This window comes from Bos taurus, chromosome 15, assembly GCF_002263795.3.
Source record: "Bos taurus isolate L1 Dominette 01449 registration number 42190680 breed Hereford chromosome 15, ARS-UCD2.0, whole genome shotgun sequence".
Lineage (NCBI taxonomy): Eukaryota > Metazoa > Chordata > Mammalia > Artiodactyla > Bovidae > Bos > Bos taurus.
The window spans coordinates 55350613-55372824 of record NC_037342.1 but is presented as its reverse complement, the minus strand read 5'-3'; the positions used below and the strand labels follow the sequence as shown (position 1 = coordinate 55372824).

Sequence of the window (22212 nt, the reverse complement as noted above, 5' to 3'; positions counted from 1 at the left end):
TTTTTTGAAAATCTCTCCCAAAAGTTCTAGAAGAACTTCCTAACTCATTCTATGAGGCCAGCATCATCCTCACATCAAAATCAAAGACATCACTAGAAAGGAAAATTACAAACCAATATTTCTCATAAACGTAGGTGCAAAATCCCAAACAAAATATTGGCAAATCAAATCTATATATATAAAGAATTATACCATGGCCAAATGAACTGTATTCCAAGTATATAAGACAAAGGTTCAGCTTTCAATAATCAATTAATGGATTCACCACTTCAACCAGGCTAAAGAAAAAAACCACATAACCATATCAATAGGTACTGAAAAAGCATGCAACAAAATTCAACTAGAAGTAAAGAAGAACTTCATCAATTTAGTAAAGAATACTTGCCAAGAAACCTACTAATATTTGCCAAAATATTTAATGGTGAGAAGCCAGATGCTTTCCTCCTATGCTGGAGAACAACACAACGATGTTCCCCACTTTCACCACTGCATGTACTGAAAGTCCTAGCTAAGCAATAAGGGAAGAAAAGGAAATAAAAGATATATATACTGGGAAAGAAGAAATGAAATCATCTTTGTTTACAGACGGTATGACTGTCTATGCAGAAGATTCCAAAGAATCAACAACAACAACAAAAAAGAAACCAAAAAACCAATCTAAAACCTCCTAGAACTAATAGGTGATTATTAAGAGCAAGGTTGCATGACACAGTTTTAATACACAAAAGTCAACTGCTTTCTTACATAACAACAAAGGATAATGGGAATTTGAAATTAAAAACACAGCATCGATTATATTAGCGTGAAAATATAAAATACTTAGGTATAAATCTAACAAATTATGTAGAAGAGCTACAAGAAGGCAACTACAAAAATCCAAAGAAAGTAGTCAAAGGAGACACCGCCCCAAATGGAGAATATCCATGTTCATGGAGAGGAAGATACTAGTAAGATATATCAATTTTTCCCAACTTGATCTACAGATTTAGCAACATTCCAGCAAATTATTTTGTGGATATCAACAAACCGATTATAAAGTTTAAAGAGAAAAGCAAAAAACCCAGAGTCACCAACAAAAGTACAAAGTAGGAAGACTGACACTGCTGCTGCTGCATTGCTTCAGTCGTGTCCGACTCTGTGGGACCCCATAGACAGCAGCCCACCAAGCTCCACTGTCCCTGGGATTCTCCAGGCACAAACACTGGAGTGGGTTGCCATTTCCTTCTCCAATGCATGAAAGTGAAAAGTGAAAGGGAAGTCGCTCAGTCGCGACCCCATGGACTGCAGCCCACCAGGCTCCTCCATCCATGGGCATCTTCTGTCAAGACTTACTATAAAGCTACAGTAATTAAGACAGTTGGGTATGGGCAAAAGAAGAGACAGACAAATCAACAGAACAGAATACAGAGCCCAGAAATATGGTCCCCAACTAATCTTTGAGAAAGGAATAAAAACAATTCAATGGAGAAAGGGTAGCCTTTTCACCAAAGGGTGCTGGAACCACTGGACACTCACATACAAACGAACAAAAACAAAATAAAGAATTTAGATACAGATTTATACGTCTCACAAAAATTAACTCAAAATCAATCACATATCTAAATGTGAAATAAAAGTTACTACAACTACACAACTTTTAAAGGATAACAGTGGAGAAAATCCAGGTAGCCTTAGGCTCGGAGATGATTTTCTACTGCTGCTGCTGCTGCTAAGTCGCTTCAGTCGTGTCCGACTCTGTGTAACCCCATAGATGGCAGCCCACCAGGCTCCCCCGTCCCTGGGATTCTCCAGGCAAGAACACTGGAGTGGGTTGCCATTTCCTTCTCCAATGCATGAAAGTAAAAAGTGAAAGTGAAGTCGCTCAGTCGTGTCCAACTCTTAGCGACCCCATGGACTGCAGCCTAACAGGCTCCTCCGTCCACGGGATTTTCCAGGCAAGAGTACTGGAGTGGGGTGCCATTGCCTTCTCCTGATTTTCTACATACATCACCAATGAGCCATGAAGGAAGAAACTGTTAAGCTGTACTTCATTAAAATTAAAACTTGTGCTCTGCAAAAATGACTATTAGTAAAATGAAAAGAGAAGCCACAGACTGGGAGAAAATATTTGAAAACCAATTATCTGATAAAGGAACAGAATACAAAATGTGCTGCTGCTGCTAAGTCGCTTCAGTCGTGTCCGACTCTGTGCGACCCCACAGACGGCAGCCCACCAGGCTCCCCCGTCCCTGGGATTCTCCAGGCAAGAACACTGGAGTGGGTTGCCATTTCCTTCTCCGATGCATGAAAGTGAAAAGTGAAAGTGAAGTCGCGCAGTCGTGTACGACTCTTCGCGACTCCATGGACTGCAGCCTACCAGGCTCCTCCATCCATGGGATTTTGTGCAAAGAACTCTAAAAACTCAACAACAGAAAAATAAACAACCAAATTAAAAAATAGGCAAACAATCTGAACTGTAACCTCATCAAAGAAGATGTAGGGCATATAAAAAGCATAATAAAGTAAATAAGGATATGAAAAGATTCTCACTATAATAAGTCATCAGGGAACTGTAACTCAAACAACAATTAGATACCACTACACAACTATTGGGGCTTCCCTGGTGGCTCAAGACGGTAAAGCATCTGCCTGCAATGCAGGAGACCTGGGTTCGATCCCTGGGTTGGGAAGATCCCCTGGAGGAGGAAATGGCAACCCACTCCAGTATTCTTGCCTGGAGAATTCCATGGACAGAGGAGCCTGATAGGCTACAGTCCATGGGATCGCAAAGAGTCGGACACGACTGAGCGACTTCACTTCACTTCACCTCACACGACTATTAAAATGGTTTAAATTGCACATACTCACAATACTAAATGTTTGCAAGGATGTGGAGCAACAGGAACTTTCACTCATGGTTGATTGATGGCAATGCAAAATGGTATAGCCATTTTAGAAGATGGTCTGGCAGTTCCTCACAAAATTAAACATAGGTTTACTAAATGATCTAAAAACTGTGTTCCTAGATATTAACCCGGATGAGCTGAAAACTTGTGTTCACACAGATCTAAACATAAATGTCTACAACAGTTTTATTCAAAACTGCTAAAACTTGGAAGCAACCAAAATATACCTCAAAAGGTTAAAAGATAAACTGTGGCATATCCAATAACAATGGAGCATTATTCAGCAAAAAGAAAAAAGAAAGAAATGAGCTATGAAAAGCTATGAGAAGACATGGAGGAACCTTAAATGAATAGAGCTAAGTTCAACATTCAGAAAACGAAGATCATAGCATCTGGTCCCATCACTTCATGGGAAATAGATGGGGAAACAGTGGAAAAGTGTCAGACTTTACTTTTTGGGGGCTCCAAAATCACTGCAGATGGTGACTGCAGCCATGAAATTAAAAGATGCTTACTCCTTGGAAGAAAAGTTATGACCAACCTAGATAGCATATTGAAAAAGAGAGATATTACTTTGCCAACAAAGGTCTGTCTAGTCAAGGCTATGGTTTTTCCAGTGGTCATGTATGGATGTGAGAGTTGGACTGTGAAGAAAGCTGAGTGCCGAAGAATTGATGCTTTTGAACTGTGGTGTTGGAGAAGACTCTTGAGAGTCCCTTGGACTGCAAGGTGATCCAACCAGTACATCCTAAAGGAGATCAGTCCTCGGATTTCTTTGGAAGGAATGATGCTGAAGGTGAAACTCCAATATTTTGGCCATCTCATGCGAAGAGTTGACTCATTGGAAAAGACCCTGATGCTGGGAGGGATTGGGGGTAGGAGGAGAAGGGGATGACAGAGGATGAGATGGCTGGATGGCATCACCGACTCAATGGACACGAGTTTGAGTGAACTCCTGGAGTTGGTGATGGACAGACAGGCCTGGCCTGCCGTGATTCATGGGGTCACAAAGAGTCTGACAGGACTGAGAGACTGAACTGAACTGAAATGAAGTAAAAGAAACCAATCTGAAAAAGCTACATCTTATATCATCCCAACTATGTTACATTCCTATGTTACATTGTTACACTGAGTGCTGCACTCAATACGCCATAAAATTTGGAAAACTCAGCAGTGGCCATAAAACTGGAAAAGGTCAGTTTTCATTCCAATCCCAAAGAAAGGCAATGCCAAAGAATGTTCAAACTACTGCACAATTGCACTCATCTCACATACTAGCAAGGTAATGCTCAAAATTCTCCAAGCCAGGCTTCAACAGTACATGAACCAAGAACTTCCAGATGTTCCAGATGGATTTAGAAAAGGCAGAAAAACCAGAGATCAAATTGCCATCCATTAGATCATAGAAAAAGCAAGAGAATTCCAGAAAAACATCTGCTTCTGCTTTACTGAGTACGCCAAAGCCTTTGCCTATGTGGACCACAACAAACTGTGGAAAATTCTTCAAGAGATGGAACACCAGACCATCTTACCTGCCTCCTGAGAAATCTGTACGCAGGTCAAAAAGCAACAGTTAGAACCGGACATTGAACAACAGACTGGTCCCAAATTGGGAATGGAGTACATCAAAGATGTATATTGTCACCCTGTTTATTTAACTTATATGCAGAGTACATCATGCAAAAAGCTGGGCTGGATGAAGCACAAGCTGGAATCAAGATTGCCGGGAGAAATATCAATAACCTCAGATATTCAGATGACACTACCTTTATTGCAGAAAGCAAAGAAGAACTAAAGAGCCTCTTGATGAAAATGAAAGAGTGAAAAAGTTGACTTAAAACTCAACATTCAAAAAATGAAGATTATGGCATCCAGTCCCATCACTTCATGGCAAACAGATGGGGAAACAATGGAAACAGTGACAGACTTTATTTTCTTGGGCTCCAAAATCACTGCAGATGGTGACTACAGCCATGAAACTAAAAGACACTTGCTCCTTGGAAGAAAAGTTATGACAAACCTAGACAGCATACTAAAAAGCAGAGAAATTACTTTGCCAACAAAAGTCTGTCTAGTCAAGGCTATGGTTTTTTCAGTAGTCATGTATGGATGTGAGAGTTTGACTATAAAGAAAGCTGAGCACTGAAGAACTGATGCTTTTGAACTGGGGTGCTGGAGAAGACTCTTGAGGGTCCCTTGGACTGCAAGGAGATCTGATCAGTCAGTCCTAAAGGAATTCAGTCCTGAATATTCATTGGAAGGACTGTTATACTGAAGCTGAAACTCCAATACTTTGGCCACGTGATCCAAAGAACTGACTCACTGGAAAATGATACTGGGAAAGATGGAAGGCAGGAGGAGAAGTGGACGACAGAGGATAAGATGGTTGGATGGCATCACTGACTTGATGGACATGAGTTTGAGCAAGCTCCAGGACTTGGTCGTGGACAGGGAAGCCTGGTGTGCTGCAGTCCACTGGATCAGAGTCGGACACGACTGAACAACTGAACTGAACTGATGTTACATTCTGAAAAAACGCAAAACTGTGGAAACCTGCAGTTGCCAGGTGTTATGAGGGAAGGAGAAAAGGATAAACAGGTGAACTGTGGGAGATTTTTAGGCCGGTGAAGCGATTTTGTATGACACTGTAAAGGTGAAAACGTTATGCATTTGTCAAAACTCAGGATTATACAATAGAGTGAATCCTATTGATTCAACAACAGTAACAAATGTGCCACTCTAACACAGATGTTAACAACAAAAGAAATGGGAGGGGCAGCTGTCGGTACTTTCTGCACCATTTTTCTGTAAATATAAAACTACTCTAAAACACAAAATTCATTTTTTAAAAAAGTGATAGAACTGCACTTCAAAAAACTCAATTTTACTGAATCTTCATTTCATAAAACAAATCCCAGATACATTCTACCAAAGAATCAATTAAGTCTGCTAAATTAAGTTTGCTTATTTATCTTTCCATAAAATATTTCCTTTTTAAACCTATAAAATCATGCTTTAAACTTAACTCTGCCTCCCTTTTAATTCAAATATCCTGCCAGAATTTGCTTTCAGATAAAATGTGAAATCCTACCCCCACAATGAACATATATCTGCCTGCACATGTTTGCATTCACACACTATCACCACACTATGAATGTATGTGCCCTTCTCTCTTAAGTCTTTATCCAGTGTCAAGAATATGGTTTTCATGGTTTTCTATAACAAAATTCTTAACTAAACGGTCCTTTTCCAAAGTCATATACTAGGTAAAATTTTAATGGGGAGAAGATACAAAATTAATTCAGTAAACTGAATAGGTTACTGAGCCCTGGGATGAGCTGGTGGAAAACTTTTAAAAGAAAAAACTCAGCATCTCCATTTGATTCCAAGACAATGAGAAAGCGCGGGTACTCAGTGAGATGAGTACTGGTATGGCCTTGCTGGGGCAATGGGCATGGAAAATGACTTTTGGTAATTGTGTGGAAACTACAGCTATCGTCTCTCACCCAAAATGCTTTCTTCCTCATCTCTGAAATACTGATTCTAAACAGATGGTATGATCATCTCTTAAAGACATTCAAGCCAAGAAAATAAGCAGTAAAGCTTATTTCCAATCATTATTATTACATTTGACTGGAAAATTTTATGAAATACAAGACATTTCTAGGCAATTTTTTTTCTGAACAAATCATAATATTTACAAAGGGCCTACTACGTTTTTTTAGATAAATGAGAAGTGGTTTCTGCTTTCTAAGGGTTTGGGTCTAAGTGGAGACCAAAGCCATTTTGCCAACTCCCTGTAAAAACAAAAGCCAAAACCCACTGAGGACACTTATGATCAAGAAACAATCTGGGTGTCTTTGGTAATCCAGTGGAGAGATCAGTGTTTTCATATCACTGAGGGAAAAACTATATAAATTCTTAGGAACAATCATTTTCTCTAAAGAGTGCTCATTTTCCTTAACCTGAATTTTTCTACAAAATATGTAAACTAGATTCTACCTATGTAGAGGAACAAACTAGAAAAGAAAAACAACTCTTCGGAGAACACAAGGATACGCATAGGTAGGACAGTTAATCTGCTCTTACTGCAGGGTACATGCTCAAACTGGGTTATGTTTATTAGAATCAAAGAACTAAGGGTACACGTTGGTCTAAATACTAAACTAATAGAGGAAGGCATGTGAATGGTATGTTTGTGTCATAGTCCATGTGCAAAAACTGGCCCATTTACAGAAATATATCAAGTCATTCAAAACCAGGATTGTTGGCTCTCATTTCTGATGAATAAACAAACCCCACCCAAGTGGAATATGAGTCTGCTTCCTTTCAAATGAACCAAAGCACTAAAAGATCTTAATGTTCCATAAGTATCTTCTAACGGGTTTCTGTGTTCTACTTACTTGTTAACTCTAAGCACAGAAGTCATAAGTGTATTTCTACTACATCATTTTTAATTGGATATTAGTGTTTTTATACAACACTGTAATCTGAAAATCACAGATATATCCATCTATTTGTAAGCACACACACTCCTTTTTATGCATCATTATAAAGATACTGATGGGCAATGTTAAAGATTCATTTCAGAATGACAGACCAATCTGTAAATGACACATTAGACAATTTTCTTCTCGTAGATTACACTGGAGCCAAAAAGGCTTAGGCAAAAGTTATCAAAGCAGGGTCCAAGAAACATGAGGGTTCCTAAAAGACCATTTCAGAGTCTGTGAGATAAAAAATATTTTCATAATACTACTAAACTGCTATCTCCCTTTTTCACTCTCATTTTCTCATAATTGTATAGTTGAGTTTTCCAGAGTAAGATCTGTGATATCACAACAGACTGACTGCAGAAGTAAATGTACAGATTCAGCTGTCTTTTGTTAACCCACACATTATGAATAGATATACTCTAAATTCTTTGAGATCTCTAAAATTTTTAGAGTATAAAGGGGACTTGAGTGATTTAGGGCATTATTCATCTGTATTAGTTTTCCCACCAAAAGTGGAAACAGTTAACAACCTGAAAAAAAGTTTTAGATCTATGGCAGTTGTCCTGTAAGTTAACAAATTTGCTTCAAAATGTCATTTACAGGTTATTTCTATTGTACCTATCCCTACTTAACCACTAAGAAGTGTAAAATTTTCCTTAGAAAATATTTAATCCAACCCATTAATCTCATAGACTCAGTAGCAATACCAGGCCTAGAACCCAGGTCCAGCTAAGAAGATAAAGTGAAGTGAGTGAAAGTCACTCAGTCGTACCCAACTCTTTGCAACCCCATGGATTATACAGTCTGCAGAATTCTCCAGGCCAGAATTCTAGAGTGGGAAGCTGTTCCCTTCTCCAGGGGATCTTCCCAACCCAGGAATTGAACCGGGATCTCCTGCATTTCAGGCAGATTCTTTACCAGCTGAGCTACCAGGGAAGACCAAGGAGATAAAGCAAATATATACATAATAATAAAACATAAGGAGTTCTGCTTTTGATATAAGAGAATAACAAAGTTTAACAAAATATAAGTTTGACCTAACAAACTGGTCCTCCTGCAAGTAACTGCTATAGATGCTAGGTAAAATGCAAAAAGCTACTATTCGAGGGTTCTAAAGATTGATCAGTGGCAGGCAGATTTGGGGATAAACTCAGAACCTGGTGACACTCGGGGTAAATGCCCTCTTTCTGTTACTTTGCTCGGAGAGTGAAACACCAACAGAAAGACAATTATCATTCTGTCAAGAGGAAGGAGAGAAAAGAAATTAGGCAATCCAGGTCACCAGAATGGAGGAATCTGGAGAATGGGACACCCCTAATTCTGTGTAAATTCAATCTGAGGAGTTCCCTGGTGGTAGAGTGGATAAGTGGGGAAGGCAATGGCACCCCACTCCAGTACTCTTGCCTGGAAAATCCCATAGATGGAGAAGCCTGGTGGGCTTCAGTCCATGGGGTCGCTAAGAGTCGGACACGACTGAGCGGCTTCACTTTCACTTTTCACTTTCCTGCATTGGAGAAGGAAATGGCAACCCACTCCAGTATTCTTGCCTGGAGAATCCCAGGGATGGGGGAGCCTGGTGGGCTGCCCTCTATGGGGTCGCACAGAGTCAGACACGACTGAAGCGACTTAGCAGCAGCAGAGTGGATAAGAATCTGCCTGCCAATGCAGGGGACACAGGTTCGACCCTCATCTGGGAAGATCCCATATGCCACATGCAGGGCAAGTAAAGCTCATGAGCCACAGCTACATAAACCCACATACTCTAGGGCCTGGGAGCCCCAACTATTGAGCCCGTGTGCTGCAACAACTGAAGCATGTCCAATGCTCTACAACAAGAGAAGCCATCACAATGTGAAACCCGTGCACCGCAACGAAGGAGCCCCCACTCACAGCAACTAGAGAAAGCCCAAGCACAGCAACAAAGACCCAGCACAACCAAAAATAAACAAAATTTTTTTAAATTCAATCTGAATCCTAAATCATATAGGCATGAGACAACAGAGAGCGGCTGTGCCTAAGGATGAGAGTACTGAACTGAAATGTAAGGCAATGTCCACTGCAGGCATGACAGTTTGAGCCTAACCAAGTTAACTACCTACTAAAATGCAAACTAAAATGAAAACATTAATATCTGAAGCAAAGCAACCAAATCCAGAGATTCCACAAAACTACATCCACAATGTCCAGGGTGTGCAATACTACCCAATACACAAAAAGCCAGGAAAACGTGACTCATTCTCTTGGGAAAAGACTATCCACACATGCCAACTCTGAGATGACCCAGATGTTAAAGTTATCAGACACAGACCATAAAGTCACTATTACAAATGCATTGTGCTTAGTTGCTCAGTCGTGTCTGACTCTTTGTGACCCTATGGAGCACAGCCCACCAGGTTCCTCTGTCCATGGGGTTTCTCCAGGCAAGAATACTGGAGTGGGATGCCATGCCCTCCTCCAAGGAATCTTTCCCACCCAAGGACTGAACCCAGATCTCTGGCATTGCAGGCAGATTCTTTACCCCGAGCCACCTGGGAAGCCCACTATTATAAACATGCTAAGTGGAAAAAAAGTTAAATATTAGGTTGGTGTAAAGGTAATTACGGTTTTGGATCCTGAATTTTATATCATTGTAACTAGGCTCAAACACATCTTTCTCAAACAAAATAGGAACCATTACCATCAACACGTTTTTGCCAATGAGAAATAAGTTTGTTTTTCCTGTAGTATAAAGTATAAAAAGCCTTGCTTCAGGATTCAGTTAACTCCTGGAAAGCATTTTCTGCATTCTGTTGGTTATACAAGCATTTTCCCTACAAAATGTTGTTGAGATGCTTGAAGAAGTGGTAGTCAGTTGGCTAGAGCACAAGTGAATATGGCACATGACGTAAAACTTCACAGCCCGATTCATTCAACTTCTGAAGTGTTGGTTGTGCAATGTGAGGTCAGGCATTGTCTCAGAGAAGAACTGGACTCTTTCTGTTGATCAGTGCTGGCTGCAGGCATTGCAGTTTTCAGTGCATCGCACTGATTTGCTGAACATACTTCTCAGATATAACGGTTTCATTGGGATTCAGAAAGCTGCAGTGGATCACAGAGGCAGCAGACCACCAAACAGTGACCATGACCCTTTTATTGGTGCAAGTTTGGCTTTGGGGAGGCTTTAGAGCTTCTTCTTGGTCCAACCACAGAGCTAGTCATTGCTGGTTGTCCCATAAAATCCATTTTTTGTCACATATCACAATTTGATCAAGAAACAGTTCATTGTTGCATAGAATAAGAGATGACACTTCAAAATGACAATTTTTTGATTTGTGGTCAGCTCAAGAAGCACCCACTTATCAAGCTTTTTCACCTTTCCAATTTGCTTCAAATGTCAAATGACCACAGGATGGTCAACGTTGAGTTCTTGGGCAACTACTTGTGTAGCTGTAAGAGGACCAGTTTCAGTGATCCTCTCAGTTGGTCACTGTCAACTTCTGATGGCCGATCACTGCACTCCCCATCGTCAAAGCTCTCATCTCCTGTGCAAAACTTCTTGAACCACCACTTCACTGTATGTTGGTTAGCAGTTTCTGGGCCAAATGCGCTGTTGATGTTGTAAGTTGTCTCCACTGCTTTCTGACCCATTTTGAACTCAAATAGGAAAATTGCTCAATTTTGCTTTTTGTCTAACATCATTTGCAAAGTCTAAAATCCATATAAAATAAACAACAAGTAATAACTCACTAGCAAAAAACATAAAGCAAGACATTCACATTAAAATGATGTATAACATAACAACATTTAAGAATGTGTATCAATAGCAAATGGCAAATTTCAACAATGCAAAACTGTAATTACTTTTGCACCAACCTAATATTTTCATACTAAGTAAAAAGACATGAAATCTTGGCAGAGTGAAAATGTTAAAAATCCAGGCGAATTCTGCTACTAGTCAAGATGTAGTAGGCAAAAGGAACACTGCCTAACTAATTTTACCAGGCTACCATAATCCTAATACCATTCTAACAAAGTAATTCAAAACACTGCATCCCAATATCCTTAAGGACTGTAGGCACAAAAACTCTGAAATTATTACCAGATCAAATCTAGAAAGGTAAAAAAAAATTACACAGTATATTGTAACCATTGGTTTATTCCAGAAATGCAATGTTAGTTAAACACTTGAAATTAAATCAGTGCAGTTCACAGAATCAAGAAGAAAATGTCATGATCATTTATTTCAATAGATGTAGAAAAAGCATTTGATAAAATTCAACATCCGTTCATGACAAAAATTCAGAAATTAGGAATAAGAGGGAACTTCTGAAAACCAATAAAAGGCATTGCTAACCTTATACTTAATGAAGAAAGCATGAATCATTTCCCCTTATGATTAGAAAAAAGTAAAGGATTTCCATTTGTATCACTTTTATTCAACACTGTACTGTATGTCCTACTGCTGCTGCTGCTAAGTCGCTTCAGTCGTGTCCGACTCTGTGAGACCCCATAGATGGCAGCCCACCAGGCTCCCCCATCCATGGGATTCTCCAGGCAAGAACGCTGGAGTGGGTTGCCATTTCCTTCTCCAATGCAGGAAAGTGAAAAGTGAAAGTGAAGTCGCTCAGTCGTGTCCGACTCTTCAGGACCCCATGGACTACAGCCTACCAGGCTCCTTCGTCCATGGGATTTTCCAGGCAAGAGTACTGGAGTGCCACTGCCTTCTCCACTGTATGTTCAAGTTATTGAAATAAGGCAGAAAATTTAAGTGCATAAAGTAATCCAAGTTTGCAGATATGATTGTTTATATAGAAAATCCTAAGAAAGCTACAAAATAACTGCTGCTGCTGCTAAGTCGCTTCAGTCGTGTCTGACTCTGTGCAACCCCATGGACAAAATAACTACTAAATTTTAAAAGTTAGTAAGATTGAAAGATGCAAAGTAACTAACTTAAACTGAATTGTATTCTTATATATTTGCAGTAAACAAATGAGAAACAAAATTTCAAAGCAATTCCCCTTACAATAATGTCAAAAACAAATAAAAAGCTTCCCATAAAATACTTAGAAAAAACATAAATAAAAGATGCCCAGAATCTGTGCAGTGCAAGCTGCAGAATATTATTGAGAAAATTAAAGAAAAAATCAAAATAAAAGAGATATATGCCATGTTCATGGATTGGAGAACTTGATATTGTTAAGATTGCAATTCTCTACAAATTGATCCACAAATACTGAACAAATTTCCAGTAGGCTTTTTCTTTTTTTGGTAGAAAGTGTAAGTTGATTCTCAAATTCACTTGTAAATACAAAAAACCTAGAAAACCCACGGGAATTATTCAGTAAGAACCACGTTGCAGAACTTACTTCATCTGGTTTTAAGATGACAAAGATATAATAATATAATAGTAAGGGAATTTGGTATTGGTAAAGGGCAGACATATAGATCAATGGATCAAAATAGAGAATCCAGAAATAAATGCACTCATCTGTGGTCAATTGATTTAAGACAAACTTTCAATTAAATTACACGGGGAAAGGAAAGACTGGTCAAGAAACGATGCTAAATCAACCAGACATTCATACAGAAAACGTTACCTCACTTAACTCACTAAAAAAAAAAACTTCAGATGGATCATAGATCTAAATGTAAGCCCAAAACTGTAAAATTTCTAGAAGAAAACACCAAAGAAAAGTTATATGACTTGGGGTTAGGCAGAGATTTCCTAGAAAGAACACAAAAAGCCCTAAACATAAAATTTTTTTAAATGTACTAGATTTCATCAAACTTTTAAACTTTTGCTCTTTAAAGCATCATTAAGAACACAAAAAGGCAAGCCACAAACTTGAAGAAAATATTCCCAACATACATATCAGATAAAGGATGTGTATCCAAAAACACACACAAATACACATGCCCACATGGTCTTTAACCACAACATATGAAGACAAAAACCTATTTAAAAATGAGGGGAAAAATATGACCTCCTTACAAAGTACACAAGGACTAAAAAAGTAAGCAAATAAATTGTACTAATGGTTTCTCACTATCAGAAAAAGATACTACAATAAACACAATGAAGGGAAAGACCAGAATAAACTCTGTGGAGTTTGAATATATTGGTATGAACTCATGTTAATTTTAATACACAGAGAGACAGATATTTGTGTATACCAGTTCTGTCCACTGAGAGGGCCTAGAAGCAGTTACAGCTCAACTGCAATGGCACACTTGTGCCCAGATCTTGTTTCTAAATATCATTATTCAGTGAAAGGAACAGGACTCCTAGGAGAAATGGCTGAGTCTAGGGCTGAGACCGGGATCACATAGTGCGAGAAATTAAGAATCTGTTGTAAAAAGCAAAAAAAACATAAAAGAAGAGACGAGGGCAAAAAGACACAGAAGCCAACTTGAGAGAACTCTCAATGCCACAGCTGAAACAAGAAAACGAATAACAATGTATGAGATTGCAAGCTAAAGTATAAAATATATAGATAAAATCCATGCTGATGATTAAATGATCGAATAAATAAATAAATGAGTGGGGGAAGAAGGGACCAATCTTCCTCACAAAGAATTCCAAATAATGTATTAAGATTGTCTCCCCTCCAGGAGGTGGAGCTGAAGTCCCCTCTTCTTGAGTGGAGGCCAGGTTGAGCATCTTGCTTTCCAAACGCTGAGTACAGAAAGAGAACTTTAGAGGGCGTAAATGTAGGAGACATTACCTTTAACCAAGGGATCAAGGTTACTATTAGCAGTGATTAGTCATGATTTAAAAGTAGGAAAGAACGAAAAATTGTCAAAGATCAGAGAAGCCTAGGATGTCATGATGACTAAATAAATGTGGTGTCCTGGACTGGATATTGGAACAAAAAAAAAAGACATTAGAACCGAGTTTAATTGCAACAAAACATCAGGCAAACCCCAATCATAAAACAGCTGACCAAGTAATCCTTAAAACTGTCAAGCTCATACAAAAATCAGTCTGAAGAATTTTCACAACTAAAGAGTCTAACAAAGCATAACTACTAAAAGCAATATGGTTTTCTGGATGGGATTCTGGAACAGAAAAGGTGTATTAAGGTAAAAATTAAGGAAATCTGGAAGGAAAGGCAATTTGACAAAACCCAAAACATTTAAGCAAAAGAAAACAAAATGATAACAGCAGAAATTTCTTAAAAAACATAATTACATGCCACCAAAATTATGTTGGACATTGATGACAAGATGCCAAAGTTCAGGAAGTATGAACCTAATTTCTTCTAACAGTTAATTACATCTGATCTTAGAAGGTAATCTAATTTCTTTCTACATCAAATATGCCTTCTGACTGTATTTATACTTAGACTAAAATTAATCCTTATACATTGAAAATGATTGGGTTGAAGAATAAGGACCTTGGGCCAATTTGAAAAGGGAATGAAGGAAAAAAGGTAATAGTAACAGCTTCTAATTTATTACACATAAATCTCACAGTAGGTAACAAACAAATATTACTTCTTGAAAAAAAGGCAAGAAAACCAAAATTTCTGACTCTGTCTCATGATCATAGGAAAGTTGCTTACTTTCTTTAGGTCTCATTTTTCTGTTCCTTAAAAAGATATTATACTAGATTTATTCTTAAATTCAAAAAATATTTACTGAGCAGACCTACTGTGTCCACCACTACACTGGAAAATACAGCCATGAAGAGGAAAAAAAAGACAAAACTCCCTCTCCTCATAGAGTTTAGAGAGACAAAATACATATGTAAAGTGTATAGCATGTTAAACGGTAATATTTTTACGGAGAAAATCAAAGAGGGAAGGGAACAGAATGTACCAGTCGGGTGTGGTTTTCAGTGAGGTTATAAAGGAACGAGATTTCTTGGTTCACTTTCAGTTCACAAATCCCATGATTTTGTTCTCTGTTGACTAGGCTGCATAAAAACACACAGTGAACCTCTGAACCTGAGCTCTTTAAACTCCTACATTCTATCATCTTGCTCTGCATGTCACCACTTATATTTTAGAAAAATAGGATTAAACATACATTTTTCCATACTGAGACAAAGCATATGCTGTCACTTAATGAAATAAGTAATTTCCCAGTCTTGCCTTGGGAGAGGAAAATAAGAAAAAACCTAGCAGTTTCTCATCAGACAAAGGCTCTAAAAATGTGGTATTTTTGTACACTATAGAAAGGATCAAAATTAGCTATTTTTTCCTCTTCCTCCAATATATTTGTGGCCTGGAGTTTGGCCCTTTTGGGGGCCTGAGTTACAGGAGGAGGTTTAACAGCTTCTCCAAAGTGGAAGATTTTCCACAGGCAAGAAAAGTCATATGAATAACAAGTATTATTACAATAGTTATTGCAGCTACCACATTTTGCATGCCAGCCATGTACAGGCACAGAACTAGCCATTTTTTATATTAGGTTTAGGTTGAGTTACATGACACTGCCATTTATAGGTCAAAATCATCAGTTTTATATAGATTAAATACTTTATCATCCATTAATTTTGAATTCCAAGAAAGAAAATCTGTGCAGGTTAATTGCTTTTCTAGAGTTAATCCCCTGAATAATTATGTCAGGCAAATCTTACAGGTAATGGAACTTTTGTTTGGGGACATAAAGAGCTTTTGCCAAATTGGTACTGCTGTGAATGACAGCTGGAATATACTGCCTATTCATATTACTGAGTTTGTGCAAACAAATACTTAAAAGGTTTTTCCTTCAGACTTAATTTGAGGATTTGAGTTCTATTTTAAGTACCATTACCCATAGCATGGGCTTCCCAGGTGGGGTCAGTGGTAAAGAACCTGCCTGCCAAAGCAGGAGACATAAGAGACGCGGGTTCAATCCAGGGGTCGGGAAGATCCCCTGGAGGAGGGCACAGCAACCCACGCCAGTATTCTGGCATGGATATTCCGTGGACAGAGGAACCTGACGGGCTACAGTCCATAGTGTTGCAAAGAGTGGGACACGACTAAAGCTACTTATTAGAATGCACTCACACAATCACAGCACAATTTCTTCAAAAGCTATCATTAGCCCTGTGACTTCACTTCCAGCGAAGTAACTGGTTATACTCACTATTCTACTTAAAAAGAATCTTCATTCCACTAGAAGAGTATAAAGCAACCCCAAAATTATTCTAGTATCTTAAATCTGTCTATTTGGGTTGGAATTTCTATTCTTTGAAATATCTCTTTAACAGAATCTTTCCCGAAAAAGAACACTGGCCATAAACACACTGTCCATAAACTAATTTACTAAATTCAATCCAAATAATTAAAAAAATTTTTAAAGCAGATTAGTCTATTTCTTTTTCTTCTGGCAGCTATTTTTCATTTATTATATAATTTGTGTCTGTACAGTTTGAGTTCATATTTATGAGACATTACTAAAATAGCTTTTGATTATCTTCTAAGTAACTGTATGTAATCTAAAGTTTCAATTAGCACAAAAAGGCACTTTGTATCTTACACCATTAGCAGATGTGAAAGTTGATTTCTAACATTTAAATACTAACAAAAGTCTCAGTGAAACATTAAGGGGGGAAAAAAAGAAAAAACTACCTGAAGGTTTTGGAGGAGTGGAGAAAGAGAGAAATTAATACAAGAAGAATATGATGATCACACTTAGAAATCAAGGAATTTAAAGATGTTAATATATAAAAACCTACCAGCCCATTGCTTGTAGATGTGAGTCTTAGTTTTTCTTCAATTTCCTTTCCAATTTTCTGAACAGTTACCTGAGTCTGTTTAATTGCACACTGGGCTCTATGAAGCCTAGAAATAAAAGTTGCAGAAAAATTTAAGTGAGTTAACTATAAACTCAACCCAGAGCCACAGGCACAAATGGAACAAAATGAGAACAAAGCTTCCAGGATAAACAGAATAATGAACTCAAACTGATCATTTCACAATTCTCTAGCATATTTACAACAGGGAAATAACAGGGGTTACAGTATGTTCTAAAAACACCCTTTCTATGCCCACCTGACTGCCTGTGACGTATTGAGAGCTAAAATGAAGAACTCACGAGAATCTGAGAGACCTCAGAAAATAATCTGATTGAATCCTATCACTTTAAAGATAGGAAACTTGAGGCCCAGAGATATAACTGCATTAGTAAAGGCACTAAAAAAATATCACTGCTATGAAGGCTATTACTTACGGGTATCCAGAAAGAAAAAAAAAAAAAAAATTAACGATAATTCCAAGAAGACTGAATTAAAGCAGCAGACCTTTTGAAACAAGGAGCACTGAAAAATTAAGAGCTATTTTTTTTGTTGTTTTAATTATGGGTTTGTGCTTTTCTTGGTATCTGTCTTCAAATATAGTTTATATATTTTGTGTACATGTACCTATTTAAAATGTTCAAATTTTCTTAATTCACAGATGATATGATTTTCATGTAGAAAATCATTAGGAATCCACAAAACAACTACAAGAACTAATAATGTCACAGACACAAGTTCAACAAACATTCAGTTATATTTCTGTATGTGGGTCAATAATTTCACAATTACAATCAAAATCACAACAGGTTTTGTTTGTCTGTGTTTCTTTTTGTAGAAATTAAGAAGCTGATACTACTAATTACACAGAAAAACAAAGAATCTAGAAGAGATAAACCAATCTTTAAATCTGCCAGATTTCAAGATTTCCTTTTATATAAAGCTACACAATTAAACAATATGGTACTAGTATAGGATCAAGGATGGGCTTCTCTGGTGGCTCAGACAGTAAAGAATCCGCCTGCAATGGAGGAGATCCCGGTTCAGTTGCTAGATTGGGAAGATCCCCTGGAGAAGGGAACAGTTACCCACTCCAGTATTCTTGGGCTTCCCTGGTGGCTCAGTTGGTAAAGAATCTGCCTGTAGTGCAGAAGGCCTGTGTTCAACCCCTGGCTTGGAAAGATACCCTTCTCCAGGGCATCTTCCTACCCACTCCAGTATTCTGGCCTGGAGAATTCCATGGACAGAGGAGCCTGGCAGGCTACAGTCCATGGGGTCCCAAAGAATTGGACACGACTGAGCGATTTCACTATAAGGATCAAAAAATAGATCGATGGAACAGAATAAAGAGTATACAAACAGACCTATACATGTATGGTCAATTGGTTTTGGACAAAGGAATGTAGGGAGACTAATAGAAAAGGAAAACTTTGTAAACAAATGGTGCTGGAAACACTGGATAGGGAAAAAATGAATTTCATTCCCAACCTCACAGCAACACACACAAAAAATTAACTCAAGAATATCATAGTAAATATAAAAGCTAGAATCATAAACACTGTAGAAGAAAACAAAGGAGAAACTCCTGCAACCTTGGGAAAGGCAAAGATTTCTTAGAGAAGACACAAAAGCACTAACCATAAAATTAAAAATGAATAAATTCAGTTCAGTTCAATTCAGTCACTCAGTCGTGTCTGACTCTTTGTGACCCCATGAATCGCAGCACACCAGGCCTCCCTGTCCATCACCAACTCCTGGAGTTCACTGAGACTCACATCCATCGAGTCAGTGATGCCATCCAGCCATCTCATCCTCTGTTGTCCCCTTCTCCTCCTGCCCCCAGTCCCTCCCAGCATCAGAGTCTTTTCCAATGAGTTAACTCTTCGCATGAGGTGGCCAAAGTACTGGAGTTTCAGCTTTAGCATCATTCCTTCCAAAGAAATCCCAGGGTTGATCTCCTTCAGAATGGACTGGTTGGATCTCCTTGCAGTCCAAGGGACTCTCAACAGTCTTCTCAAACACCACAGTTCAAAAGCATCAATTCTTTGGGGCTCAGCTTTCTTCACAGTCCAACTCTCACATCCATACATGACCACTGGAAAAACCATAGCCTTGACTAGACGGACCTTTGTTGGCAAAGTAATGTCTCTGCCTTTCAATATGCTATCTAGGTTGGTCATAAATTTTCTTCCAAGGAGTAAGCATCTTTTAATTTCATGGCTGCAGTCACCATCTGCAGTGATTCTGGAGCCCCCAAAAATAAAGTCTGACACTGTTTCCACTGTTTCCCATGAAGTGATGGGACCAGATGACATGATCTTCGTTTTCTGAATGTTGAGTTTTAAGCCAACTTTTTCACTCTCCTCTTTATATACTCCAGGCATAGTACTTTGTCGAATTGATGTTTTGTAAGTATTTTCTCCTAGTCCACGGACTGCTTTTATATTTTTTTAATGGCATCTTTAGATGAACAGAGTTTTTTTTTTTTTTCCTTTGGCAATGCCTAATTTATTCATTTAATGAGTTAATGAATGAATAAATCAGGCATTGCCAAAAAAAACAAAACAAAACTCTGTTCATCTAAAGATGCCATTAAGAAATATAAAAGCAGTCCGTGGACTAGGAGAAAATACTTACAAAACATCAATTCGACAAAGTACTATGCCTGGAGTATATAAAGAACTCTTACATATTAGTAACAAAGAGACAACCTAATTAAAAATGGGCAAAAGAGTGGAACACTTCACAAAAGAAGATATAAAAGAGCCCGTGCTCTGCAAGAAGAGAAGCCACCGCAATGAGGAGCCTGTACATCACAACTAGAGAAAACTCACATGCACCAATGAAGACCCAGCACAACCAAAAATAAATTATGAAAACAGTAAGATATAAGACAATAAGCATAGGAAAATGTGCTCAAAATCTTAGTCATTATGGAAATTAAAATTAAAATTGTAATGCAATACCATTTCATACCTGACAGGATAACTGAAATTAAAATAACACCTAATGCTAGAAGGACGTGGGGCAAGTAGGACTTGCCTGCACTGGCGGTAAAACAGCGTCATCGCTTTGGAAAACTGTTTCTTATAAAGTTATACACACATCTAACCTGTGACCCAGTATTTCTACTCCTTACCATCTACTCAAGAAATATAAAAAGATATTCACAAGAAGATATTTATAAGAACGTTCACAGAAAACAACCCAAATGTCCATCAAACAAGAGAATTAATAAGCCAACTGTGGTATACTCATTTAATGAAATTCTACTCAGCGTTAAAAAGGAACACAACACTGATATACACAACGATATGAATGACCCTCAAAACATTAGGTTGAGTGAAAAAACTCAGCAACAAAAAAGTACATACTATATGATTCCATTTAAACAAAGTTCAAGAACAGGTAAAACCAAACCATGATGACAGAAATTAAGAGTGGCTGCTTGCCTGTGTCAGGCAGGACTGACTGGGAGAGACCAAGGGAATAAAGCAACTATCTGAAGTGATGGAAATGTTTCACCTCTTGGTTGAGGTGAGAGGTGCACAGGTACACACAGAATTTAAACTTAAGATCTAAGTATTTCACTCTAAGGAAGTTTTACTTCAGTTTTTTAAATGAATAAAACCGGTGAACTCTCCTAACATGAAAGTTACCCTATATAGGACGATGTTAATTTTTGTGAGGGAGCTGGTAACATCAATACCTCTCCCAACATTATTATTATGACACCTTGCACTAAAAAGAGTCAAGACATTATTTGCACTTTCAGAAACCGCCTGATAGTTAGTGAGGACTTCTCAGGTGATCTAAAAAGGAGCAACTCTTCTGAGATTGCTCATGAGATCAGTTCTTTTGCAACTTCCTCGAGACCCCAAAGGAATCCAATAGAGGAGACTATTCTCCATCCCACTGACTCTTGCTCTGTGTGTGCAGGTGTACACTCTCTTAAGAGCAATACTCTCCTATAAAGGTGACTAAAGAAATATGAAACCAAGGAAAGGCCCTTTGTGATGTGGCCCCAGCCTCATTTTCTGCTGTTCTTCCCTTGCACCCACAACTCTAACAACAATGAATGCCTAGCAACTCTCCAAACACATCATGCCACTTCTTCCTTCTGTACCTTTGAGTGAGCTGTTCTGCCTATAAGTTTCCCTCACTCTTAACAGACAAGTACACCCCTAAATCCACTAAGTGGCAGCTCAAGTATACATTCTCCTCCAAAGGCCTTCCCCAACTATCCCAGGCAGGCAGAGGTACTTCTTCCTATGGGGATCCACGACATCATACAGACACTAACACTAACGAAGATGATAGAACCATATTTTATGGCAGCTGTCTATTGCCTTTTCTATTTCTTTACTAGATCCTTCTGAGAAAAAGAAACAAACACATTTTTTCATTTACATTCCCAGTGCTTAACACAGAATGTAGCACAAAACATTTTGCTGACTGAATGTCGACTAATGCCTGTATATAAAAGTACAGTCCCCAAATTTTGATTATTTTTATTGATATTGATATACTGATGCTGGGAAAGATTGAAGGCAAAGGAGAAGAGGGCAACAGAGGATGAGATGGTTAGATAGCACCACTGATTCAATGGACATGAATTTGAGCAAACTTCAGGAGACAGTGAAGGACAGGGAAGCCTGGCGTGCTGCAGTCCATGGGATCGCAAAATGTTGGACAGGACTTAGTGACTGAACAACAGTGGATATCAGTGAAAGAGTTAAAAGATTAAAGTGACAGTTCTCTATAACTTCAAAATATATTCAAAATAAAAATCATATAAATTAAAGACCATTCATTCTGGCAAGAAACAAGCAATTTCTACTAAAAATGTTATCAGAATTCTAATTTGATAGGCATTATCAACCCAGAGTAGAAATCAACAAAATAACCTGTTACTTTAAAAGGAGGGAAAATGCTGCCTAAAACTCACTAGTACTATGCAAACAACCTTGTCAAATGGTAAAGACTTTAAAAATAAAAATGATTCATGACCATAATTAATGTATGACTTCAACTATTTGGCTCTCACTGCCCCAGACGCTTTCTGATCTTACCTTAGGGGCTTAAAACACACAGACAGAGTCACATTTCCTCCAATCTTCAGTGTTAT

At 38.2% G+C, this 22212-nt stretch overlaps 1 protein-coding gene across 5 annotated transcripts in view; it reads right to left on the bottom strand.

Annotated features, from left to right (window-relative positions):
• UVRAG (UV radiation resistance associated) overlaps positions 1 to 22212 on the bottom strand; it is a 328758-nt gene that overhangs the window by 167967 nt on the left and 138579 nt on the right. For all 5 annotated transcript variants that reach the window (XM_015474813.3, XM_059874961.1, NM_001193026.1 and 2 more), the window contains one exon: positions 17028 to 17133. In XM_015474813.3, coding sequence (XP_015330299.1) covers positions 17028 to 17133 — 106 coding nt within the window. The remainder of the gene's footprint in view (positions 1 to 17027; positions 17134 to 22212) is intronic.